We start from the raw sequence: 21,499 nt of genomic DNA on the forward strand, positions 1-21,499 counted from the left end.
AGAAACCACCCCAACCCTCCCCCCCTCCGGGGGGCCTGGGGTGGGGGGGCGGGAGCGGGAGGCAAGGGGAGCGGGGCCGTGGAGAAGGGCGAGCATGGAACGGGGGATAATCAAGCTCGAAATGTTTAATTGACTTATTGAGCTCTCTGGCAAGCTAAGTCGCTAGGAAGCCTGTAGCAGTTTGGCTGGCAACGAAGAAGTGCATGTGGGCACCAGTGATGAGAGGCCTCCTGGGGGAAGGGAAATCAAAACATATCCTTACCCTCTCTTGTTTGAAATCTGCAAAAGCACCATCTGCATATTTCTGCTTGCTCAAAAGCTGTTTCCTCCTCTCCTGACGTTTGGCACGCTTCTGGAATTCCTCATTGTGAATGTTCAAGTGTGAGGTCAGCTCCGCTGTGCTTTGCAGTTTGCTATCACAGTGCTTGCACTGGTAGGCGGGGTTCTGCAAGCGGGGGCCGCTGGCCAGAATGACGAAGTCCCTCTTCAGGTCCCGGCTGTGGTGGTCAGTGTAATGCATGCACAGCAGCTCCGCCGTGCTGAAGGACAGCTTGAAGCACTTGATGCAGCGGAACGGGAGCCACTCCATCTCCTGCGCTTCGCTTCCCTCCACCTCGGCTTTCTCGAAGCTGCCTCGCTCTTCCTCTTCCATCAGCACCGGCTTCTCGTGCTCGTCGGCGTAGACGGCCGTGAAGTAGCCTCCCAGCTTGCTGGCGTGCTGCTTCTTGGGGAACACCCCCGGGTGGCGCTTCATGTAATGGGACACGATGCCCTTCTTGCTGAAGGACTGGAAGGAGCAGAGCGAGCACTTTTTCTTCTCCACGGCCCGCCGGAGCTCCTCGCTGAGCTGCGGGGAGTCGTCCTTGGGCGGGGACGGGATGATCACCTTGTTGGGCTTGTCGCTGATGGTCCGGGAGGCTGCCAGGCAGTGGGTGTAATAGGCGTCGATGTCGTGGCGCTTCTGGTAGTGGGCCGCCAGCCCTTTGCGGATGGGGTTGGTGTAGGCGCACAGGGCGCACTTGAAGAGGTTGTTCTTGCCCTCCGGCTGGGCGCGGACGTTGTTGTGCTTGATGCGGTAGTGCCTGGCGATCCCCTTCCTCGTGGAGCAGAAGTACTTGCAGAGCTGGCACCGGAACACAGTGTGGGAGACCAGGTGCGAGGTAGAGAAGTGAGACGTGGACACGGGCTCCTCTCCCACGTCCTCCTCGGTGACGGAGACCTGGGAGGGGCTCACTTCAGTGGTTATCTCGGGCTCGAGGGAGACCGGCAGCTTCGGGGGCGACTGGGAAAAGACATCGAATTCAGGCTGATTGTGGTACTTCTCGTAGTGGATTTTGAGCTTCTCCAGCGTGCCGTGCGTGTACGGACACAGTTTGCAACGGTAGGCGCCGTAGCCTTGCTTGAAGATCCTGCTCGTCTCCTCCACGTCGTTCTGGGCTATGTCGGCCGACTGCTCCACGTCGTGCACAAAGTCCTCGGCGGTCACCTTGATGGACGGGTGTCGCTTCTGGTAGTGGGTCAGGACGCCGTGGATGCGGGTGTTGATGTACGGGCAATGCCTGCATTTGTAAACGGCGCCGGGGTTAATGTCGATGTCCTGGGCAAAGTCGGCAGCCTTCACCTTCATGCCGGGGTGCTTCTTCCCATAATGGGTGAGAAGGCCGTGCAGGTTGTTATACTCGGACTGGCACACCGTGCACTGGTACGGGGTGGAGGATATGGCTGGGTTGGCAGAAGCCAGCTGGATGCTTTTCTCTGGGGACAGCCTCGCATCCTCTGGGCATTCGGCGTCCTGCTCGGGCAGTGGAGCGGGCATGCTGTTTTCACAATTCACAGGACCCACCAGCTCTTCGGAGGAGGGGAGGGGGTTCTCAATGGCATCTTTCTCCTTGATGATATCCAGCAGCACCGACTCATCACCATTCATGGCCCAGGGATGGAATGCCTGGTAGTGATTGGTGATGTCCCAGATGGACATGGCTTCAAAAACACAGTCTCTGCACCTGTACGTTTTGGCTTCCGCGGGCATTGCGAGAGAGGGGGGGGACGGGTCTGGCCCAGCCCAGAGTTTGGTAGCCATGTAAGTATAGTCAACGTAATGCTCTGGATGCCTCCTTTGGTAATGCAGGAGCAAACCGTTGGGCTCTGTGTGGGAATAGATGCACCACTCACAGTGGTAGCCAGCTTCTATCAAGCCATCTAGAAATGCCCACCGCATGATGGACGTGACCGTGGCCTTCAGGGCAGGGTGGTCTTTCTTGATATGCTTCCTCAGTGCATAGAAGTAGGGGGAGGTATACGAGCACTGCCTACACTTGAGCGCTCGCAGCTTAGCTTTATCCCTCTCCATGTTCGAGGGGGCGACAAGCACACAACCGGCAGGCTTCTTCTGGTTGCGGTCACAGAGGCTTCGGATGGTGGCCGTGTGCTGCCGAATCACATCTGCATTGGCCTTGAAGTCTCGGTGCTTCTTCTGATAGTGAATGAGGACACCTTTGACCGTCCGGTTCCCGTAATCACAGTGCTGGCAAAAGAACATCTCATTCTCGGCGGGAGGGCCGTCTCTCTCAGAGCTGCTTCGGGTCAGCTGCTGCATGGGGGCGGGTGGCCGAGGGGAGCCTTGGGGCCCCTCGGACCCCCTCATCATTGCAGCTGTGGGAGGAGCCTGCCTGATATATTTGGCAGTGACCTTTATCTCTGGGTGTCTTTTCTGGTAGTGGACAAGCACTCCCACAACTGACCGATTACTGTAGGAACAGTGTTTGCAGTAGTAAAGCTCAGTACTGAGGTCTGGTGGCGGGGGTGGTGGGGGGGGTGGGGAACCCATGTTGGACATTTTGGGAGACATTGGAGCACCCACCTCAAATGATAATTGAGAAAGGGCAGAGCCCCTGTCCACAGACACCATTCGCATGGTTTTCTGGATCCTAAAGTAGGAAGCCTTTTCTTCCGGGTGTTTCTTCTGATAATGAACCAAGACAGAATGCATGTTGGGGCTTGCGAACGAGCAAACGTCGCAATCGTAAACGACAACAGTGTTAACTGAGGGGTCCTTCTGATTTTCACATTCTGGAGTAAAGGTCTTTGAAGGAGTGTTTTTATTAAACGTAGCTGGCAGACCGCCACCGCGAGCCACGGGAGTGGAAGTTGCCAGGCTCTTGGGGGCCGAATTCAGAATCTCCCTCAGCGTCTGGGATTCCGTATTCAGCCCTTCTTGCTGCTCCACGACATAGCTGGAAAATATCATCGCGTTGTTAATCTTAACCGTGGGATGCATTCTTTGGTAATGTGGCATCAGGCTTCTGACATTCGGGCTCGTGTAGGAACAAAACCGACACCGGTAGATCAGGTCCGAATGGTCAAAGTTGAGTACATTCATGGCTTCTGGGTGGTGTTCGCCGTAATGCTGCTGCAGGTCTTCAAAGTTGGTGTAATCAATGTAGCATTCCAGGCACCTGTACACCGCACTGTGATCATTGGGATCCAAGATGTACCTAAAGCTGAACTTAATGTACGGGTGCATTCGTTGGTAGTGGGTGCTGACGCTCCGAGCAGATTTGTTGTTAAAGTCACAGTGTTTGCAATAGTAAAGCCTTCCAGAGTCACCAAAGTCCGTGTTCTCGTTATTGTGCTCGGTTCCATAGATGGGAGTCTGGGTGTTCAGCAGAGCGGCGTTGGAAACTTGGTGATCTTTCATGTTTGTCGAGGAGCCGTAATAATCCTCTTCGTCTTCAGAAAGGGTGAGCTCAATCTCAGCCCCGTTGGTGGCGTTGTAATCGTGGGCGACGCTTCTGAAGTTGGGCTCCTTCGGGGGCTCGCCGGCGTCTCTCGCCCAAATCTGCTGGGCCGAAAAGGAAGCGGACACCTCCATGACTGGCTCTGTTGGCTCTTCCTCCCTGTCCAACTCAACCTCTATCTCCACTTCATTGTCTTCCTCTTCCTCCTCGTCGTCCTCCACGTTGATCACCGCGTCCTCCTGCTGTTTTGTCTGGTTGATTTTGCTTTGCAGGTTGCTGGCTATCTCGTCGATCCTCGTTCTTTTCTTCACGGGCGATAAATCGAGGGGAAAGTCATTAGCGAGCTTCCTAGAGGCCTTAGCTACAAAATTGTTCTTGGAGGACAACCCAAGAATTGAGGTCTGACTTTTCTTCACAGTGTTGCTGGAAGAGGGGTGGCTGTCTGTCTCACTCTCCAACGGCAGGCTTGAGGGCTGCCCCTCGAATTTTGGCAAGTTGTCGCAGAACGAGTGTTTGTGCTGCTGATGGACCCGTAGCCCTTTCAGAGTCGTGGTGGAGTAATTACACATGGTGCATTTGTAAGGGTGCAGGGGCGGGGCTTGCATGGGGGGCTGGGGCTGCTGCGTCGGTGGGGGCTGGGGCTGCGGCTGGGGTGGCACCTGGTGTGGTGGCTGGAGCTGTGGTGGCTGTGGCTGAGACGGAGGCGGCGGTGGCGGTGGGGGCGGCGGCGGCGGCTGTTGCTGCTGCAAGGGATCCAACAGGACTCCTGACTTTCTGCCATTGATGCTTGGGCTCTCGTAAGACACAACACCTTCATTCAGTGAAGAAGAAATGCTTTCGCTCTGGGAGTTCACAGCATCCCAATCTGACGTCGTACCCGTGTGACACTGCTTGTGAGCCCCGAGTTTTAACGAGCTCTTGCAAGTAAACGGACATTCGTCACATTTGTAGACAGCGGTCTTTCCGGACAGGTGGATGTTTTCTATGTGACGGGAGATGCTACGTCGATGCATAGTGAGGAAGGGACAAAAGGGGCACTGGAACCTATTCATGAACCTTCTAAACGGAATCCCCTTGGTCTCCAACAGCTTGTTGCCATCTGAGCCCATCAGCTGCTCTGCAGACATGCCCGATGTCTGGTGATCCATCGCATTCAAGCCATTCTCGCTGTCTATCTCGTTCAGCTCTTCATCAGAACTGGAGTCGTTCAGCATGCTGTTAGTTTCCAGGTCAGCGGAGGAATTGGTCATGTCAGCTATTCCATAACGCGATCGCTCTGCCAAGTTAACTAGGCCAGAGTTGTGAGGGGACTTCGGCTTCATCGGAGGGTAAGACACGGGTGAAAACTTGGAAGCGGACGAAGAATTGGGTCTCATGATGGAGTTACTGATGGAGCCCCGAAAGTTGGAGACGTTAGCGCTGGGCATCTCCCGGCTTGCAGCATTCATGGACAGATAGGTGGAATTGGAAGTGGGGCTGGGGGCGCTTTTGTTCTGCACGTCAGGGAGGTTCGTCCCTTCTTGCTGCTGTCGGAGGCTGGAAAGGATCTTGACCATGCTGCGATGCTTCTTCATCATGTGGTCACACCAGCGTTCTCGGCGGGGGGTCTGGTAGCTGCACCACTCACAGCAAAAGTTGCCTCGAGACTTGGTCAAAGGCTTGACCATGGACTCTAAGATGCTGCGCTCCACGACCTCTGCGGGCAGTTCCTTACAGGGGTCCTGCAGGGACACGGGTGGGACCACGGGGTCTGGCATTGGAGCGGGGGCAGACAGGGCAGCAGTGGTCTCCTTCAAATTGTTCTTGTGATACATCTTCTGATGCTTAATTATTCTTGCCCTCCTCGGTGACTTGTACGTGCAAAACTGGCAAGAGAAGACCTTTCCAAACCCCTCGTGCATCATGATATTATAATTTAAGGATCCGGGAACAGGGGGTCCCGCTGAACTCCCTTCAGCTTGAGCTCCGTGGACCTTCCTTGTGTGTTCAATGAGGAGGTTTTTTGACCTGAAGTAGCGTACGCAGAACTTGCATTGAAAAAACTTGTTGGTTGGTTTGGGATTAGGGGCAATATGCTGACCGTAATATCCAGGACTGTGGCCGTAGTAGCTTCCGGTCCCCAACGCAGTTGCATTTTGACCTAAAGAGGAAGTGTAAGGTAAGTGAGAACAGAAAAGCAAACAAAAGCGAATTAAGAAATTTCATCATGCAAATCAATTTTTCTTTTCAATTATTCTTCATTAATAAACATCACATTCAAAAGGCCTAACGTCTCAAGATGAGGCCCTGAAGAGTATTAATGAAGCAGTAATGAACATCCACGTATCGCTTCTCACAGATGAAGATGGAGCATTCGGCTTTAGGAACAATACTCACCTCATCTCCTACTAAATGCGCCCTACGGCTATAAAAAGACACGTTTCACACACTGCGACATTCATTCCAGAATTCTGCAAGACACTATCCTGTTCTCCCAATTGAAAGGAAACTAAGAGACGTAAGGAAGCCGAAAAGGACAATAACCTAGGACGCTTAAGAAGAGAAACATGATGCCCAAACCACAAAAATGGCTTGCAAAGGGCAAGAAACTCTGAAGAAGCCACACGTATCGAGAGTCACGGCTACAGGCTACAGCTAGAGGAGGGTGGTAAAATAATATCAGGTGTGCCAAGATTCGGTAAAGATTTACCTGATAGATCCTCTGCGATCGCAAATTCGTCCTTTATAGAAGAATACTCCACCTCTGTCTGATTACTGGCATTCATGGACCCGGATCGTGGCTCGTTAGCATTGTCTTCAGCAACATCAGTTGGCTGTAGAAATGCCGTGTGGACATCCTGAATGTGCGCCTTGAGATCTTCGTAAGATGGGGCCCTGAAGTCACAGCCATCACACTGAAGCACCTCCATGATCCGGGCCTACCTTCTCACATTAGGAACCTGTGACAGAAATCAGAACAAAGCATCTAAAGAAATGCACTATTTGCATATCCCAAGTCAATGGGGCTATGAGTCCATTAACAGAAGAATTTCTAGTATCGGCAGATTTCTCTTCCTGAACTTTGCCAGTTGGAACACCGGCCAAAGGAAAGCAACCAGACATAATAGGGGATAATGTCCTTGAGTTCATAACTTCAAAGAAGGGGATGGGGGGGAACCCAGATAAACATTTTCCACTTTGATATAAATACATCTTCAAAAGCCATTTGTCAAGGAAACCCTTAACAGTTCAAAAGTTTTAGTAGTTTCTGAATTTCTTGACTGAATTCAAATTTCTTGGTAAGTTGATATTGACTTTGATTCTGCCTTGGACCCATTTTTCTTTTGAACTAGAACCTTCTCAGGAGTAAAGAGGATGTCTGCACAGAAAAAAAAGGACAGATTTCAGTCTTTATTAGCCGTTTTAACATTACAACATTGATGTTTCATCACCAAATGGTGAAACAGTATTGAATCCTGGACTGGTGGTAGAGAGAGCTTTTATTACACCTTTTATTATTCTAATATCTTAACTGATATTGGGGTACGTCTCTTTCTTCCTTTCGCCAAACAGTTTAGTTGTGCGCATGTGTATGTGTTTCATAAGCTAAATGGTCATTTTGCCTTTTACTACCTACCAATTATAACCTAAGAGCTTCTCCAACCTAATTAGGTCATAAACTATTTCTCATGAGATTCTCCAATAACCAACTTCAGATGACAGTCCAGTTTCTAGTTTAAAGTTGCACCTTGGTACCTGGATTTACATATTAAGGTAACACACACAGTTCTCAAGAGGGGCTGCTAGGGCATGCATGACTCTCTTTTCCTACATCTCCCCTTCTCAAACGTGAAGTGTACACTTGCACGCAAAAAGCTGTAAACCTACCACAGAATAAAGCACAACTTGCCCAGCACTCTGTTCTTTGCACTGTGTGATTGAAAGACATAGATAGCGTCACACTAACTCAACGGAGAGGCTCACCATGAAGCAGTTAAAAATGTATTAGGAGGTGTAGTCTGTCCCATCTTAACACATATCTTGAGTTGAGATACCCGGTTATTATCTTAATCGGGGAGTTACTTCATTGAGCTCACCGCAAACTCTACTGAGTCACTGTAATCTAGAACCAGATGTCCAAGAACTAAAGCCTTGGCCAAATCTTCCTTTACATCTATGGCACAGCAACTTTCCATACTTTCGTGGCAAAAGGCAAATTGTTTCTGCAGGAGGAACAACGTCTAGTAATAGGTCAACGTAAGAGAAAGGGAGCCATTGCGAGCGGATTTTCTATGAAAGAATGCTCCTGCTGATAGCCTGCTAAAATAACTTCTGGCAAGTCCAGCCCTGGACAGCCTGAGCTTGCAGAGTGAGACACAGATATTTACCTCCTCTTCTTTCACCCAGCAATTTATCCTTTTTCAATAAACACTGAACTGTGCACCAGAGTCTTTTCAGCTAACTAAGTCTCAATATTCGAGATACACAAGCTTTTATGCCTAAGCACCAACCCAAATTGTGTGGAAGAGGTTGCTATCAGCTCTGGATCAAATTACAGCAGTCACTGAGGCCCCACCCCACTTCTCCTTTCGCACAGTCCATTAGACCTGAAAACAAATTTTTCCATGGTGCAGACGACTCCTGCATTTAGAACACTTCGCAGAAAAAAGCAGATCATCCAGTGTGCACTCCCCATCCCCCAAGCCTAGCCCTTTCATCTCAGCCAAACAAGCCACAGCTCTGCTGAATGTGTTTATCACACTTTCAAGAGATAGGAGCTCCTGCGTCACTGAAGCTCTAAGACTCACTAAGCTGCCCTAGTCCCTCTGAGCTTTAGGAGCAGCCATTTTAGCTCAGAGCTTCTCCTCCGTGCACAACATGGCTTCTCTGGGATTCTGCTAGGCTGACGATCAGAAATGAGCAGTAGAAGAACGGGCTGGGCTCCTCCTATGCTCTTCTCCTCCCAACAAAGCATGAACTGTTTTCATTGCTTCCCGAAAAGCAGCACCTTTCTCCTCCTCAAATGTCATTCACCAAGATCTCCGAAGGTTCTTTTATCCCATGATTGATAAGCTTGTTCGTCAGCCCCAGCAGAGCACTGGTTATTGCAGGACGATCCTGGACCAGACCCCTGTTGTTCCACAGCAGGATTTTGGGGGTGGGCCGGGGGGACCTTCAGAATGCCTTGGCTTCTTGGGAGTCGTCCTTCCACACACAAGAAGACATACCATCCGACTCTGCTTGCCAGATTCCAAAGTCTAATGACCTTTGTTAATCACCAGCCAGTCTGTCTGCATCAGCAGACCCTGCCAACAGACACACCCTTCAACACAAAGGCTGTAGCTATTCCTTTTAAAAGAGGTTCTCTGAAAGCTCCATTGTGTAGCCCGAGAGGAAAACAAAATCTCTTCCCTTCAAAACTTCAAGCCTTTAGAAATAATGCAACAAAAGGCTTTCTGCTGTGTGTCTTTTGGAAATTTTGAGCCTGGTTTGCACAACATCAACAAAAATTATGGTTCTGCACAAGGAAAGCAGGGCACCTTCAGCATTAAGTCATCCACCCAGACATGAAATTCATCTCTCTACGCAGTTCTCTAATATCTTGGTGTCTTCGGAAGCTGTTATCAAGGATTCTAACTTCGCTGGATGCAAACACACACCAACAGTCTCCTTGTTCTGCTACAAAGGAGATTAAAGGGTCATGAGATCAGGAAAAAAAAAAAAACCCACTGATTTGGAAAAAGAAGAGATGATGAAAGTGATTTCCTAATGGGTTCTAGCTTTAATGTTGTTGCAGTCTCTACCTCAAAAATAGCTCAGAGCCTTAGAAGAGGTTAATCTCCAGGCTGCTGAGAGAACCAGCGTCAGGTACAGCTGAATGGCCTTCAATCTGATGCCTGTACCAAGCACAGAAAGGAGGACGGAGCCTCCTTTGAAAGCCATTTTGCCTTTGTGTACACATTTCTCCTGAAGACGCTGACTGAAGAAGAAAGCAGAAATTTCCAGCATGGCCTAAACAATCAAAGAAACAGAAACTCGATGTGTTTATGAGACCGAGGATGCGCACACGTGCAAGAAGTGAGAACGGGAGAAGAAGGGAATGGGGGAGGACAGAGACAAATAAGCCGGACCCAAGGATGACCCATCCATCAACCGGAGTATGTTTTCACAGCAGATGGTAATCCTCTGAGGAAACCCTCGACAAGGAAAAAAAAGGAGAAATAAGCTCTGCATGTCTGACTGCCTCATCCACCCAGAAAGAGCAGCAACCCTAAAAGACTCATCTAGACACTGATCTGCTACAAAATTATGATTTAAAGCTAAAAGCCTTGATCTCCTATCTCCTTACTTCATTTAAAAATACTGTCATAATGAGATTAGCAATACTTTCCCCCACCCCCTGCACTGACCCAATCAGCAAAATCAAAAGCAGAAGAGGAAGCTTCGGAAACTAACTAAAAAGAAATGCTATTCCAGGAGGTCATGGGGTGAGTCTACAAATCAAACAAGCACCCCGGTGTCCTATACCCCCCCATCCCCCACCCCCGGCAGTATTCCCAGGCTCCTCAAGGTCAAACTGGCATCGAGGACTAGCTCTAAATACCACCCTGGAGGAGACCTGCTCAATGAATACCCTATTGCCTGACGCGATCAGTCCTCTTAACATGCACCCACGAAACCCCTAGACCATTCCAACTATTCACTGCTCTTCAATACTACTTATTACTGGTGGTTGGGTTTTTCCATTTCTAAAAGGTGGGGTTTTGATGAGAAACCCTAAATCCAATTTCCATATACTGACAAACTCTTGAGGACATATTTAAAGAAAGCCCAGGGATCTTGCTCAAGATCTGGAATATACACGTGAGAAAGGGGAAAGGTAGAGCGCATGGACACAGGTTGCTCTTCCGCTTACATTGCCTGCGCACCCCATTTCTGGGCTCAGAATCCCAGGAGGCCATCATGCCTCAGTGAAGGTGAAAGAGGACAATCCGCAGTTTCTTGGCCTATCCTTCCAGCTCACAGCCCAGACGTACCTGGAGAGGGGGAGGCACCCTTGATGGTTCACAGTGTTCTCACGACCCGGCTACCATCAACCCTCGCCCAGGGCAGCTTGGCGAACACTGTTCTCTAAGCTTGCATAAACATGGTCTTCAAGTCAAAGTCCCAACTGTCTCCAGGAAGTGCCCAAATTAAAACACACAGGCCTTGCCTGGATCGAACCTGTTCTCTGACTGAAGGACTGCAGACCAGAAATAAAGCTGTGAAGCCCCACAGCCACAGGGATTCAGCAGCAACTAATTATAACCTTCAAAGCCTTTGAGAAATAGAACCAGAAACACCATAAGGTGCTTTTCCTCTGTCCACTCCAGAAACCTAGTTTCATTTATAAGGCACTGAGCTCCCCAGTTCTCCTGAATCACAATTCTAATAAAAGGTTTTAGTTAGCACCTGTTGTTTGTGCTTTTCTTACTTTCCAATGAATGGAAAAACCAATTATCCAAGGACTGGTAGTGGAATGCATAAACTCTGGAATAGTTCAGCTAGAAAAATAGAAACATCAGGAACGTAAAGATCATTCTCCAAATGTATCTGTGGGTCGGAAACAGCTGATAGGATGAGGTCAAAGAGCCGTGAGGTGTTAGGAGGTTAGCATTTCTCACTGTGAGCCCCAGCACTGCCATGGGGTTTGGGAGGAAGGAAGAATTTTCATGCTGCGGATGAAAAAAGGGGGGCGGGGGGACCACTAACTCATCCACTTGTGAACGCGGGTTGCTACTCTTAAGACAAGGGGTGTTTTACATCGCTACTTATCACTTACCCTTGTCACGGTCCAAGTGGGAGTTCTAGTAATTTGAACATCATTTAAAGCATCTTTCCAAACAGGACTGGACTGAGAAATTGGGGTGAAACTTCCTTTGACAGGAACAGTAGTTGCAGGATCAAACTGACAAATACAAATGTAGAATAAATACTTCCTTCTCTCTCTCTCTCTCTCTCTATATATATATATCTGAAATAATTAATTTTACTGATTTAATGTTATCTCAGAAATGAACACCTGCACTCCGAATTTGACAGGGACTCCGTCTATTAGAGCAGAATCAGCCCCTTCCGAGTAAGTACAAATGATTTATGTACTCCTCCCAAGTTTAGTTAAATAATAATAATAATAATAATAATAATAATAATAAATAAACCAGCAAAATAAACCAACAAAGAACTTCTGACAACAAGCTACCTCCATCGATCCTGCAGCATTCAGTACCACTACAGATCCTGGCTCGCCATGTGGTGTCTTCAAATGTCCTATCAAATGTTTATACTGTTTGCCACATGATCTAAGCAGTTCTGTGTACTCTTGGCAATTCACCACACTAATGAAAGGTTTAACATATCAGGGAGGATAAATAATTAAGGAATTCAGAAGGGAGACACAGCTGTTCTTCAAAACCAAATTTTCAGAAGAGAAAGGATTAATTTGCGATCACATATGTAACCCCCAATATGAGACTGAATTTAAATACTAGCAGAGAAATACCAGGAGACTCTGAGTCCTGCCAATGCACGCAGCCTCTGTTGTATGTGGTCAGCCTGGTCCATCTGTGGACCCTCTATACCAGCACAAGTCTGAGGCAGGCAATCTGCAGATTAATAGCCCACTCGCTTTCTGGCCAACGATGGTACTTTTCAGGTGATCTCTTGTTTTAGCTTTGCTCTGTATAAAGTTTTCAAGTATCATGGGGCATGTTGAGTAATATTTCTTAACAGATGCCTCTGGGATCACCATTAAAATGAGATGAGCATCCAGGGATGTAATCTAAGTGACTAAAAAACTGTCAGATATGTAAATAAGAAGCAATTCTGGCTGAGTGACCTGTTATGAAAGCAGGTAGTGAGTGTCTAACACAGAAAGAGATAGTACATACCTTCTGGAGAATTCATGCATTCCTTTGCAATGATATAAGGCTAATTGAGGCCAACAGGCCAATCGGCAGCCTGCCAGCTCTCCTGTCCTTAGAAAAGGAAGCGTGTGATTTGAACAAGGAGATAAAAGAGGAGAGAAGGGACTAGAAAAGAAAGGGAGGAAGCAGGGTGGTATCTCAGTAGCTTTAGACTTCATTGTCTGTAAAGGGGAACCTGCAGTTCACTAGATAACTCGAATTCTGAGAAGCGTCTTGACAATATTCTCCTTGAGAAACAAAACAAACCAAGACGCCTCCTCATGCTAAAATTCTCAAAACGCAACCGTGACAAATGAGATCCCAGCTCATCTTGTTCTTTCAAATGACGGCAAGCCATTCTTGGTGTTGAATGAATTCTCTGAAATGTCATGGGCCCATCAGGAAGTTCCTTGGAAACTCTGAAGCCATTCTTGCCCTAGCATTGAGAACAAGAGATAACTGATTTCTCTCCTGGAGAGCCAACCCTCACCCAAACAGCAGAGACAGAAAATCACGGTGTTCCCTTAGAGACTCTTCAGAGTCTGGCTGGGTTTCTACAGAAACTTTTCACGCTACAAGAACCCTCATTATAAAAATTGTAAAATTAAAGGGAAGTTCCAGATATGCTGCTGGGTCGTCATTACAGAACTGATGGAGACGCAGAGTAAGCAGAAGTTGCAGTAAAACTCATCTTTTCACATCATGAAAGACCAGCCCATGCATCAAGTACCTCCTCTGTGGATCTGAGAGCTTGACTGACCTCAGGCGCTGGGCATGTCTTCACGGCCATAACCGTTCCTGGCACAGAAGGTCCGGCCAACCACACAAAGTCTAAATTCCACAGTTTCAGTGAATGGATCCAGAAATCATTTTAACAATTTACCTTGTTCTCTATTACCACTCAGAGAAAAACAAAACAAAACGGAACAAAAAACAGTATCTGGCTATTGACTTGTGGGGAGTATAAGAACATTTTGCTAACAAGAATTTTTTTTATTCGGGGAGAAGCCCACAAAAATCCCAATCTAATCCCTCAGGAGACTTGCACTTTGCTTTATGTACATAGTTTGCTCAAAAAATTTAAACAAGCCACTTCCTTTAGTTGAGAATTATCCCAAGTTTGTCCATATCCGTGGAACACAAGTGCCGGATCCAAACACTGCAATGACCTTTCCAGCCTAATTTCTTATATCTGACAAAACTGACTACACAAGTCTGGCACCTTTGTCTTTCTCCAAACCTTGGTTCCTGATCTAACTATCCCGTCAGGATGAAAGCCCTATGCAGACTCCTTTCTAGAAAGGTAAACAATGCCTGGGCTTGCATGGATCATGAACACTTTCAGATCCTCCTATCCAAGCAGCCTATGGCCTGTTCTTTTCTTTTCTTTTTTCTCTTCTTGGCCTCCACCTATAGCAGAAGCTGTCCTTCCTCCTTATTAAACTAACCAACTGGCCCATTCATATCCATTGGTTGTTCCAACAAATTAATAGAATCTTACAGCAGGGAAAACACAGTATGTGTTTATATATGGCACCAGCAAATACCCAAGAGATTTAGGAATTTTTTAAAGGAAATGATAGGCAAAGAATTTCTTTTCTTTTGCAATCTCCAGTCTACTTTCAGCAAGTAAGTTTATACCTACAAAATTACTGTACCCCGGGAACTTCTATTTTATTTTATTTTATTTTTTTTAAATTTTATTTTATTTATTTATGATAGGCACACAGTGAGAGAGAGAGGCAGAGACACAGGCAGAGGGAGAAGCAGGCTCCATGCACTGGGAGCCTGATGTGGGATTCGATCCCGAGTCTCCAGGATCGCGCCCTGGGCCAAAGGCAGGCGCCAAACCGCTGAATGTTAAGACATTTGTTTGCCACCCAAAAAGTAAATTTACCACCGTGTAGAAACACTAGAACGCTCCAGTACTCTGCCAAGCCCCACATTCCGTAAACCCTTAATGATAAATTTCATTTTTGCCCAACAAGTTTAGTTTTTTTTTTTCAGCTTATTCACTATGGGGCTGCTCAAAAAAAAAAAAAAAAAAAAAAAAGACAAGGATATAGAATAGAAATGCCTATCCAGCAAGTAACAGAATCTGTTCCCAGCAGGTGTGACGACTCTGCCTGCCACCTTCACCTTGAGGAAGTCTTTTGAAGCCTCTCTTCGAACATTTTGCTAAATGAAGAAATTAGATTATGATATTCAACCTTTTTACACAAAAAAGGAGTGTTTTACAAGTTTTCCTTCTCATCTCTGAAAGACTTTTTTTCTGACTTAATTGACTCCTTTACTTTTATTATTATTCAGAGATAAACAAATGTGCAGTTTTGTATGGCTGACTCGTCATCATCAAAGCCTGGGCTCAAAGGTTCTAACCTCCAAGATGCATTCCCTGACAGTTCCATCTGACATTTGCCCACCCCTTTGGCCCCCAAGAAATCAAGCTCCCTCTCCACAACCCGGACCACACTCCCTTTCTACCATATTCCACTGCTTTATTTGCTTCACTGTTGATATGATACCCATTTGTGGTCTGTTTCCCTCTAAAACATAAGCACCCTGATAGCAAGTCCATGCCTGTCTATTCATATTGGTGTCTTCAGCACTGGGGACAGTTCACACAACGCGTTCAGCAAATGTGCTGAATGAATGAATGAATCAGAGGTTCTGAAGATTCCAATCAAACATAAAAAGAGCAGTCACAGGTATTAGATCCTTTTACTAACCCTATGTTAGCACAGAGTAGAAGCAAATTTGCCTACCCTACCCCCCCCTCACAACCCCCCAACACCACCAAAAAACCCCAGCCCAGGGACCTTTGGCAATATCTAAAGACATTTTTGGTTCTCACAACCAGAGACGGAGGGTGCTATTGGCATCTAATGAGTAGAGGCCAAGGAGGAGACCGAACATTCCACAAAGCACCAGACAGACCCAATAGTGCTGAGGTGGGAAACTTTGTCTTAAGTGGTCTGTGGGTTATTTTCAGCCTCCATATATAACTCACCTGCCTTTGTAATCCTTCCATGGAGTCCCGGCTGGGGCATCTCTGAACTAGACAGTCAGCAAATTCTCTCCCAGCTCAAAGATTTCATGATTCTATGATTCAAAATGACCTCAGTAGTCTTCAGGTCATAGATCATGAGTTTTTCAGTCTTATTTTTCTGATTTGGGTATTTTACTAAAATTTTTTCAAGAAAAATGTAAAAATGTAAAGAGTGACTGGTCCATCTTTCTTTGGTGATAAGGCCCATACACTGTTGATGATCCCATGGGCTTTGAGGGCAAAGCGCCGATGTCATTAAAAATGTCAAGTTCTACACTTAGCATGCAGCCTCCAACTAAAATTTCTGTGGAAAACATGATGCACATGTTCTCCTCTTCAATACGTAAAATTATCTTCTTTCAAAGCGATGGGGCCCCAGGCTAATCAAAATCACTCTTCAGAGGACGAGTAATGTGTTCCTTTTGGTTCTTATACCCCCAGGGCCTAGCACAGGTCTGGTCCTGATGAGATTTGTGGTATGCATGAGTGTATGCATGCCTGCTTTCCAGGAAAGGATATGCCAGTGGTACCAACTGAAAGCCAAATATTTAGGAACCTAAGCAATTCCAGAGAACTTCCAATGATCAGAAAAACAACACGCAGTGTTATACAATACCCCTCCTCACTCCAACTAATGAAGCTCAAGAAGCCACATCACAATGATTAGCTGACTACTGGGGTGTGTACAAGAAATTGTTAAGTCTTCACTGGTCCTTGTATTTGAGTAAGTGACCATCTTCCTTTTCATCATCGTCCATAGGGAAGGTGCTCTGGCTGCATCATTCTACCCATATATTTATAACACTGTTAAGCTCCCCTGAACTGATGTGACACTTGGCATCATCACCTGGGGCTGTTCTTGAGACTATTCGGTTCTCTTCCCTCCACAAAAACCTTTTAATTCTTATTTGCAAGAATTCTGAAAGGCTGAGGAAAAATTCTCCCCTATAGCTCAAAATCATATAAAAATTTTCAGTGGAGGGAAGTATAACAAAATTTGGTAGGAACTGAATTTTCTCTCCTTTACTTCCCTGAAAAATATTGAAACAACATATTTCTCGTGCCTTCCTTCAAAACAAATGGAAAAATTCACTCTAAAAGTTAATCACCTATAGGCTCATAATGTCCACTGGAGAGGAGATCTTAAAGACCATGTGGTTCAGCCTGGTCCAATATCTTCATGTTTTACGTAGGGAAACAGGCCTCATGAAAAATAACCTGCCCAAGGCTTCTAGAACACAAGTTCTCTGAAGCCAAAAAAGAAATCTTTTGAATTCCATAATTTGGGAACGGAAATGAGCAGTAAAGACACTCTATATATGTTATTTAGTTCATTAATGGCTATTCCCACTTAAAGTCCATGCCCCATACATATATCCTCCCTAACAAGAGTCTTTCTTCTCTGGGAGGCAGACTCTAGAATAACCTCCAGTGTTTCATCTGCTCTGAATTCTACACTCAGGAGAGTAACTGAAAAGGTGCAAAATCCATCGTCTGCAGTTTGACTGTTCAAAGACCTTCTCAGGCATGCAAACAGTGTGTTCCTACTTTGGAAACACACTTGGAAGACTGAAAGTTGCTGACAAAGGTACACACAGAAGAACAAGAGTTATAACACTGAATTATCATTCTTCAGAATCCAACCTCATGGAATCGGAACAAGGTTACAAGGAGCTTTATGCCTGCCAAATCTACCCCATGAGAAACATCGTCTTGTTTCTTATGGAAAATGTGCACTGCCAACAAAGTCACTGAAGAGGCTGACTGAATGAGTCTTAGGGGTATCTGGAAATATCAGGGTCAGTTCTTTTAAAATGGGAAGGAGAAGTGCAGTCGGACACATGCCTGGCAAGGAAACCAATCTTCTTGTGGCACATCTAGTGTACGGCTCGGATCAGTAATTCCAGAACATTGCTGATACCAGGTTTTACTTCAGATTATATATTACATTCTGAAACCAACCACAGCTTGAGATATTTGACCACATTTGCATACACACGTATGTATGTATTTATCTGCCACTTATCTATATTCCTAGTAGACATCTATACTCGTGTATTGGATATAGAAAAGTTAATATATCAGTAAGGCTTGGAATGATCTTTAACTGTTTAAATATTCTCCATTAGGGTCTCTTACAAAGGGTCCCTTATCATCATGAAGAGAATGGTTTAGAAATCAAGAAGATGCTGAGGTCTCTATGTTTGTTCATGTTTTCCTCCCTATAGAATACTCTTATATACATTTTGAAGGTCCAAGTGATCCCCATCACTTAGGACAATGATTCTCAAAGTGGGCTGCCTAGACCAGCGGCAGTAATATCATCCAAGAATGTTAGAAATTAGTTCTCATGTTCCCCTCCAGACTTAATGTGTTAGAAATTCTAGGGGGTAGGGCCTAGTGATCTGTATGTTAACAAGCCCTCAGGTTGATGCTGATACTCAAGTCTTAAGATTAAGCTTAAATCTTCCTTCCTGTATGAAACAGTCCAAGACCAATGTTCCCTTCTCCAATGTACAAGGAGCCTTACTTATAAATGCTGTTGATTGAATGACTACAATAATAGCTAGAGAGTCTTCAAAGAGCCTAAGAGAGGCCAAGGTTTGCAAATATTTCACTTCTTATTTAGCAATTAACGGGAAAACACTAAGTTGCAGAATCCAGCATTAGAAGCTATGAAGAGTACACTCATAAAAGGCAGAGTTCCTGTCTCTGAACCAGCGAATACTGTGGCCAATACAATGCTCGTATTGATATTCATCGCTCCTAAAAACTTCAACAGTTTGTGACATGGTGTCCTTGATATTTACAAAGTGGGATGAGGCAATCCACAAAGGAAAGAATTAGAGTATTTTATCCAGAAAATACTAAGAGCTGGGTAAATCCTCAAAACCCTAGATTCTTCCATGACAGGAGGCTTTCGTGATAAACAAAATCTTATTAGAAAACACCTCCAAACTTGGAGTGGTTATTTATCACACTAAAGCTAGAGTGCAGAGCTAAATCTGCAGTAAGAATCAACATCTGAAAACACAGATGTGTTTAGAAATCTCTCAAAGGAAGGATATGGGCTTTAAGCTAACCAAGGGACTCTCAGAAAAATGGTGGCTAATTGTCTCAAAGTGCAAACAAAGGCTTGGCTGAAGGAAAAGAAGGAGGACAACATAAACAAAGAGAAAAAAAGTTTGGCGGCACTAAAGCAACAGACCAATGGGGCCCTCTAATCCAAAGCACGGCTTAGAACTTGGAATCACAGAGTTCAGAAGGAAAACTCATCAACTCTGTCTTGCCCAGGAATCTAATTCCAAGACCATGGTGGACTGCTCAAGGGGCACAGAAGTTAAGACAAACCCATCAAGACCCAAACTCAGGCTCTGAAAGCAGAACCGAACAGGACTCAAGGAGAAAATGTAAAAGATACTACCCTTACTAGTTGGAGGCCAAGAGTAGGTTCTGATAGTTATGTCCCAACCAGAGATAAACTAGAGAAAAATGAACTGAGGCTTAAAAAAAAAAAAAAGGTGATAGAAAGAAACGGTATGGAAAGGACCAATGAATAATCTATTTTGAAGGAACAGCACACAAAAATAGTTACATACAACAATTAACAGAGATACTATGAAAGAAGAGATCAAAGATAAGATGATAAGACATCAGAATGAGATGAAAGGGGAGCTGGCAGTTGAAAAAAGAAACTGACAACAAAAATAATATCATTGCAGAACCAATAAATATATTAGAGTAATAAGAGACAAAATCCACAAACCAAAAACGAAGTTGATGATGTGGAAAACAGTCTTCAAAAAAACTGCACAAAATGCAGAGGAAAAGGACAAGCAGATGAAAGCAAGTAGAGAAGATGACAGATAAGAAGGTCTGAAAACAGAGATCCAACGTACAGATAAAAGGTATTCTAGAAGTAGACAGAAAAACAAAACAGAGCAAAACAAAATATGCTCCAATCTGTGATAAGAAATAATTTTGTTGAAATAATGAAGTATCTGCCGTTCTGGGAAAAGAGTGAAAATCATCAAAATTGAGACATACTGGTAAAGTTACAGAATTTCAAGAATCAACACTGAATGACATAAAATCAAGATCTTTTAAAATTAGTCAATTATGGGGGCACGGGGAGGATTCGGGACTTTTTCACAGAATATTCAGTGACAGGAAGCAGTGAAGGAATGTCTACAGAGGCTTGAGAAAGGAGCATCTTTAGTATTCAGTTCCCAACTAACTTTCCAACCATGTATAAAAGTAATAAGAAAGCATTTTTCCAATCAGCAGAGTCAAGGCATGCTGCACTTACTAACAACTCTCCTTCATTATCTACTCAATGATGGAAGATATCCAACCAAGAGAAGATTCAAAATTGAGATCTCAAGAATATGGAATTTAGAGATAAACAGAAGATGTGAGCACTAAGTCCTCTTTCATCTGAAACTAAGACTGAATAATTCATAATAATTGCAAAACAAGATTATAGTCCCTTCAATGTAATAACTAATAACAACAAATTATCCCATAGAATAACAATAAATACATAGAATTGGGGAAAAAAAATCCTTAAGCATAATAACAGAAACAAAGAGGTAGGCATTAGAGTAAGTGGGACACTATTCTCAACTTTCATAGTAGAACACACACAAAAAAACCCCACAAAACTTGATATTGCCTCCTTCTGAAGTTAATGAATCCCCAAATAAAGGTATAAAGCACATTAAAGTTAAACATTTAAGTAATAAAAATCAAAACAGAGAATATAGCGCTTAATTTTTTTAATCAAAGAGAACATAGATCATGTAGTAAAAGATAAGGACAAAGGAAACAGCACAGAAATACACTAGTAATGAAATTAATTAGAATCAAGTATATACGTTATATCAATAAAGGTGATCTGGATAAATCTTCCCATGGAAAATATCCCCAGAGTAGATTCAAAAACAAACTAATTCCATTTGGTCTACAGGATACACACACAGTAAAAAGACAAAAAAAGTCTGAAAGTAGTAATAATGTAAAAGATACATCAAGAAAAGAAAAAGTAGAAAGAATGATTAGTATTGTTCAAAGTTAAACTCACAGAAAAGTTTTTAGGCTTATCTTTAATTTTTACAGAAAATTACAGATAAGAAGAAACATTTTCACGATATAAAGGAATATAAATTATTATAAAAGTTGAAAGTTTAATTTTACAATTAATAATGTTAAAAAGTACAGTCTACAATGAAGATTTGTCATAAATATTTATGCTCCCTCACATCACCAAATAAAGGGAAAAAAATGGCAACAAATAAAAGAGGAAAGAGACATAAATACTTAATAGATTAAATGAGGAAAGCCAAATAAGAATAGAATTAATAGTTAGAATTCAGTTAAGAGATACATTTCAAATTCTATATCCTAGATATAGAAAGCACATTTAAAAAAAATATATTTTGTTCATTTATTTGAGAGAGAGAGAAAGAGTGGGAGGAGGGGCAGAGGAGAAGCAGACTCCCCGCTGAGCAGGGAGCCTAATGTAGGACTCAATTCCAGGACCCTGGGATCATGACCAGGGCCAAAGGCAGATGCTTAACTTAACTGACAGACCCACCCAGGCACCCTAGAAAGCACATTTTCATTTCAAGCAACTGTGGGACATTACAAAGATTTTCAAATCCCCATGGAAGTTTACAGGAGTCTATCACGTCAGAATTAGGATACAATAAATTACAAATAGAAAAAAAAGTCCATCACTTTTACTTATAATGCAGTAAAATTGGTGGAGGAGGCGACAAAAAATTCCC

General features: G+C 44.6%; 1 protein-coding gene across 19 annotated transcripts in view; it reads right to left on the minus strand.

Moving 5' to 3' along the window:
• ZNF462 (zinc finger protein 462) overlaps positions 1-21,499 on the minus strand; it is a 188,650-nt gene that overhangs the window by 73,734 nt on the left and 93,417 nt on the right. For 15 of the 19 annotated variants that reach the window (XR_005989021.1, XR_005989022.1, XR_005989023.1 and 12 more), the window contains 2 exons: positions 6,427-6,676; positions 263-5,877 (listed from right to left, as the gene is read on the minus strand). Coding sequence is in view for 16 of the 19 variants with exons in the window: in XM_041763294.1 (XP_041619228.1) it covers positions 263-5,877; positions 6,427-6,646 (5,835 nt within the window). In the remaining 3 variants the exon portion in view is untranslated. Of the gene's footprint in view, positions 1-262; positions 5,878-6,426; positions 6,677-8,724; positions 10,712-10,753; positions 11,070-11,538; positions 11,804-21,499 lie in introns of those variants that run through there. The other 4 variants (XM_041763295.1, XM_041763296.1, XM_041763290.1 and 1 more) reach the window with 4 other exon arrangements.

Source organism: Vulpes lagopus, chromosome 7 (assembly GCF_018345385.1).
Source record: "Vulpes lagopus strain Blue_001 chromosome 7, ASM1834538v1, whole genome shotgun sequence".
NCBI lineage: Eukaryota > Metazoa > Chordata > Mammalia > Carnivora > Canidae > Vulpes > Vulpes lagopus.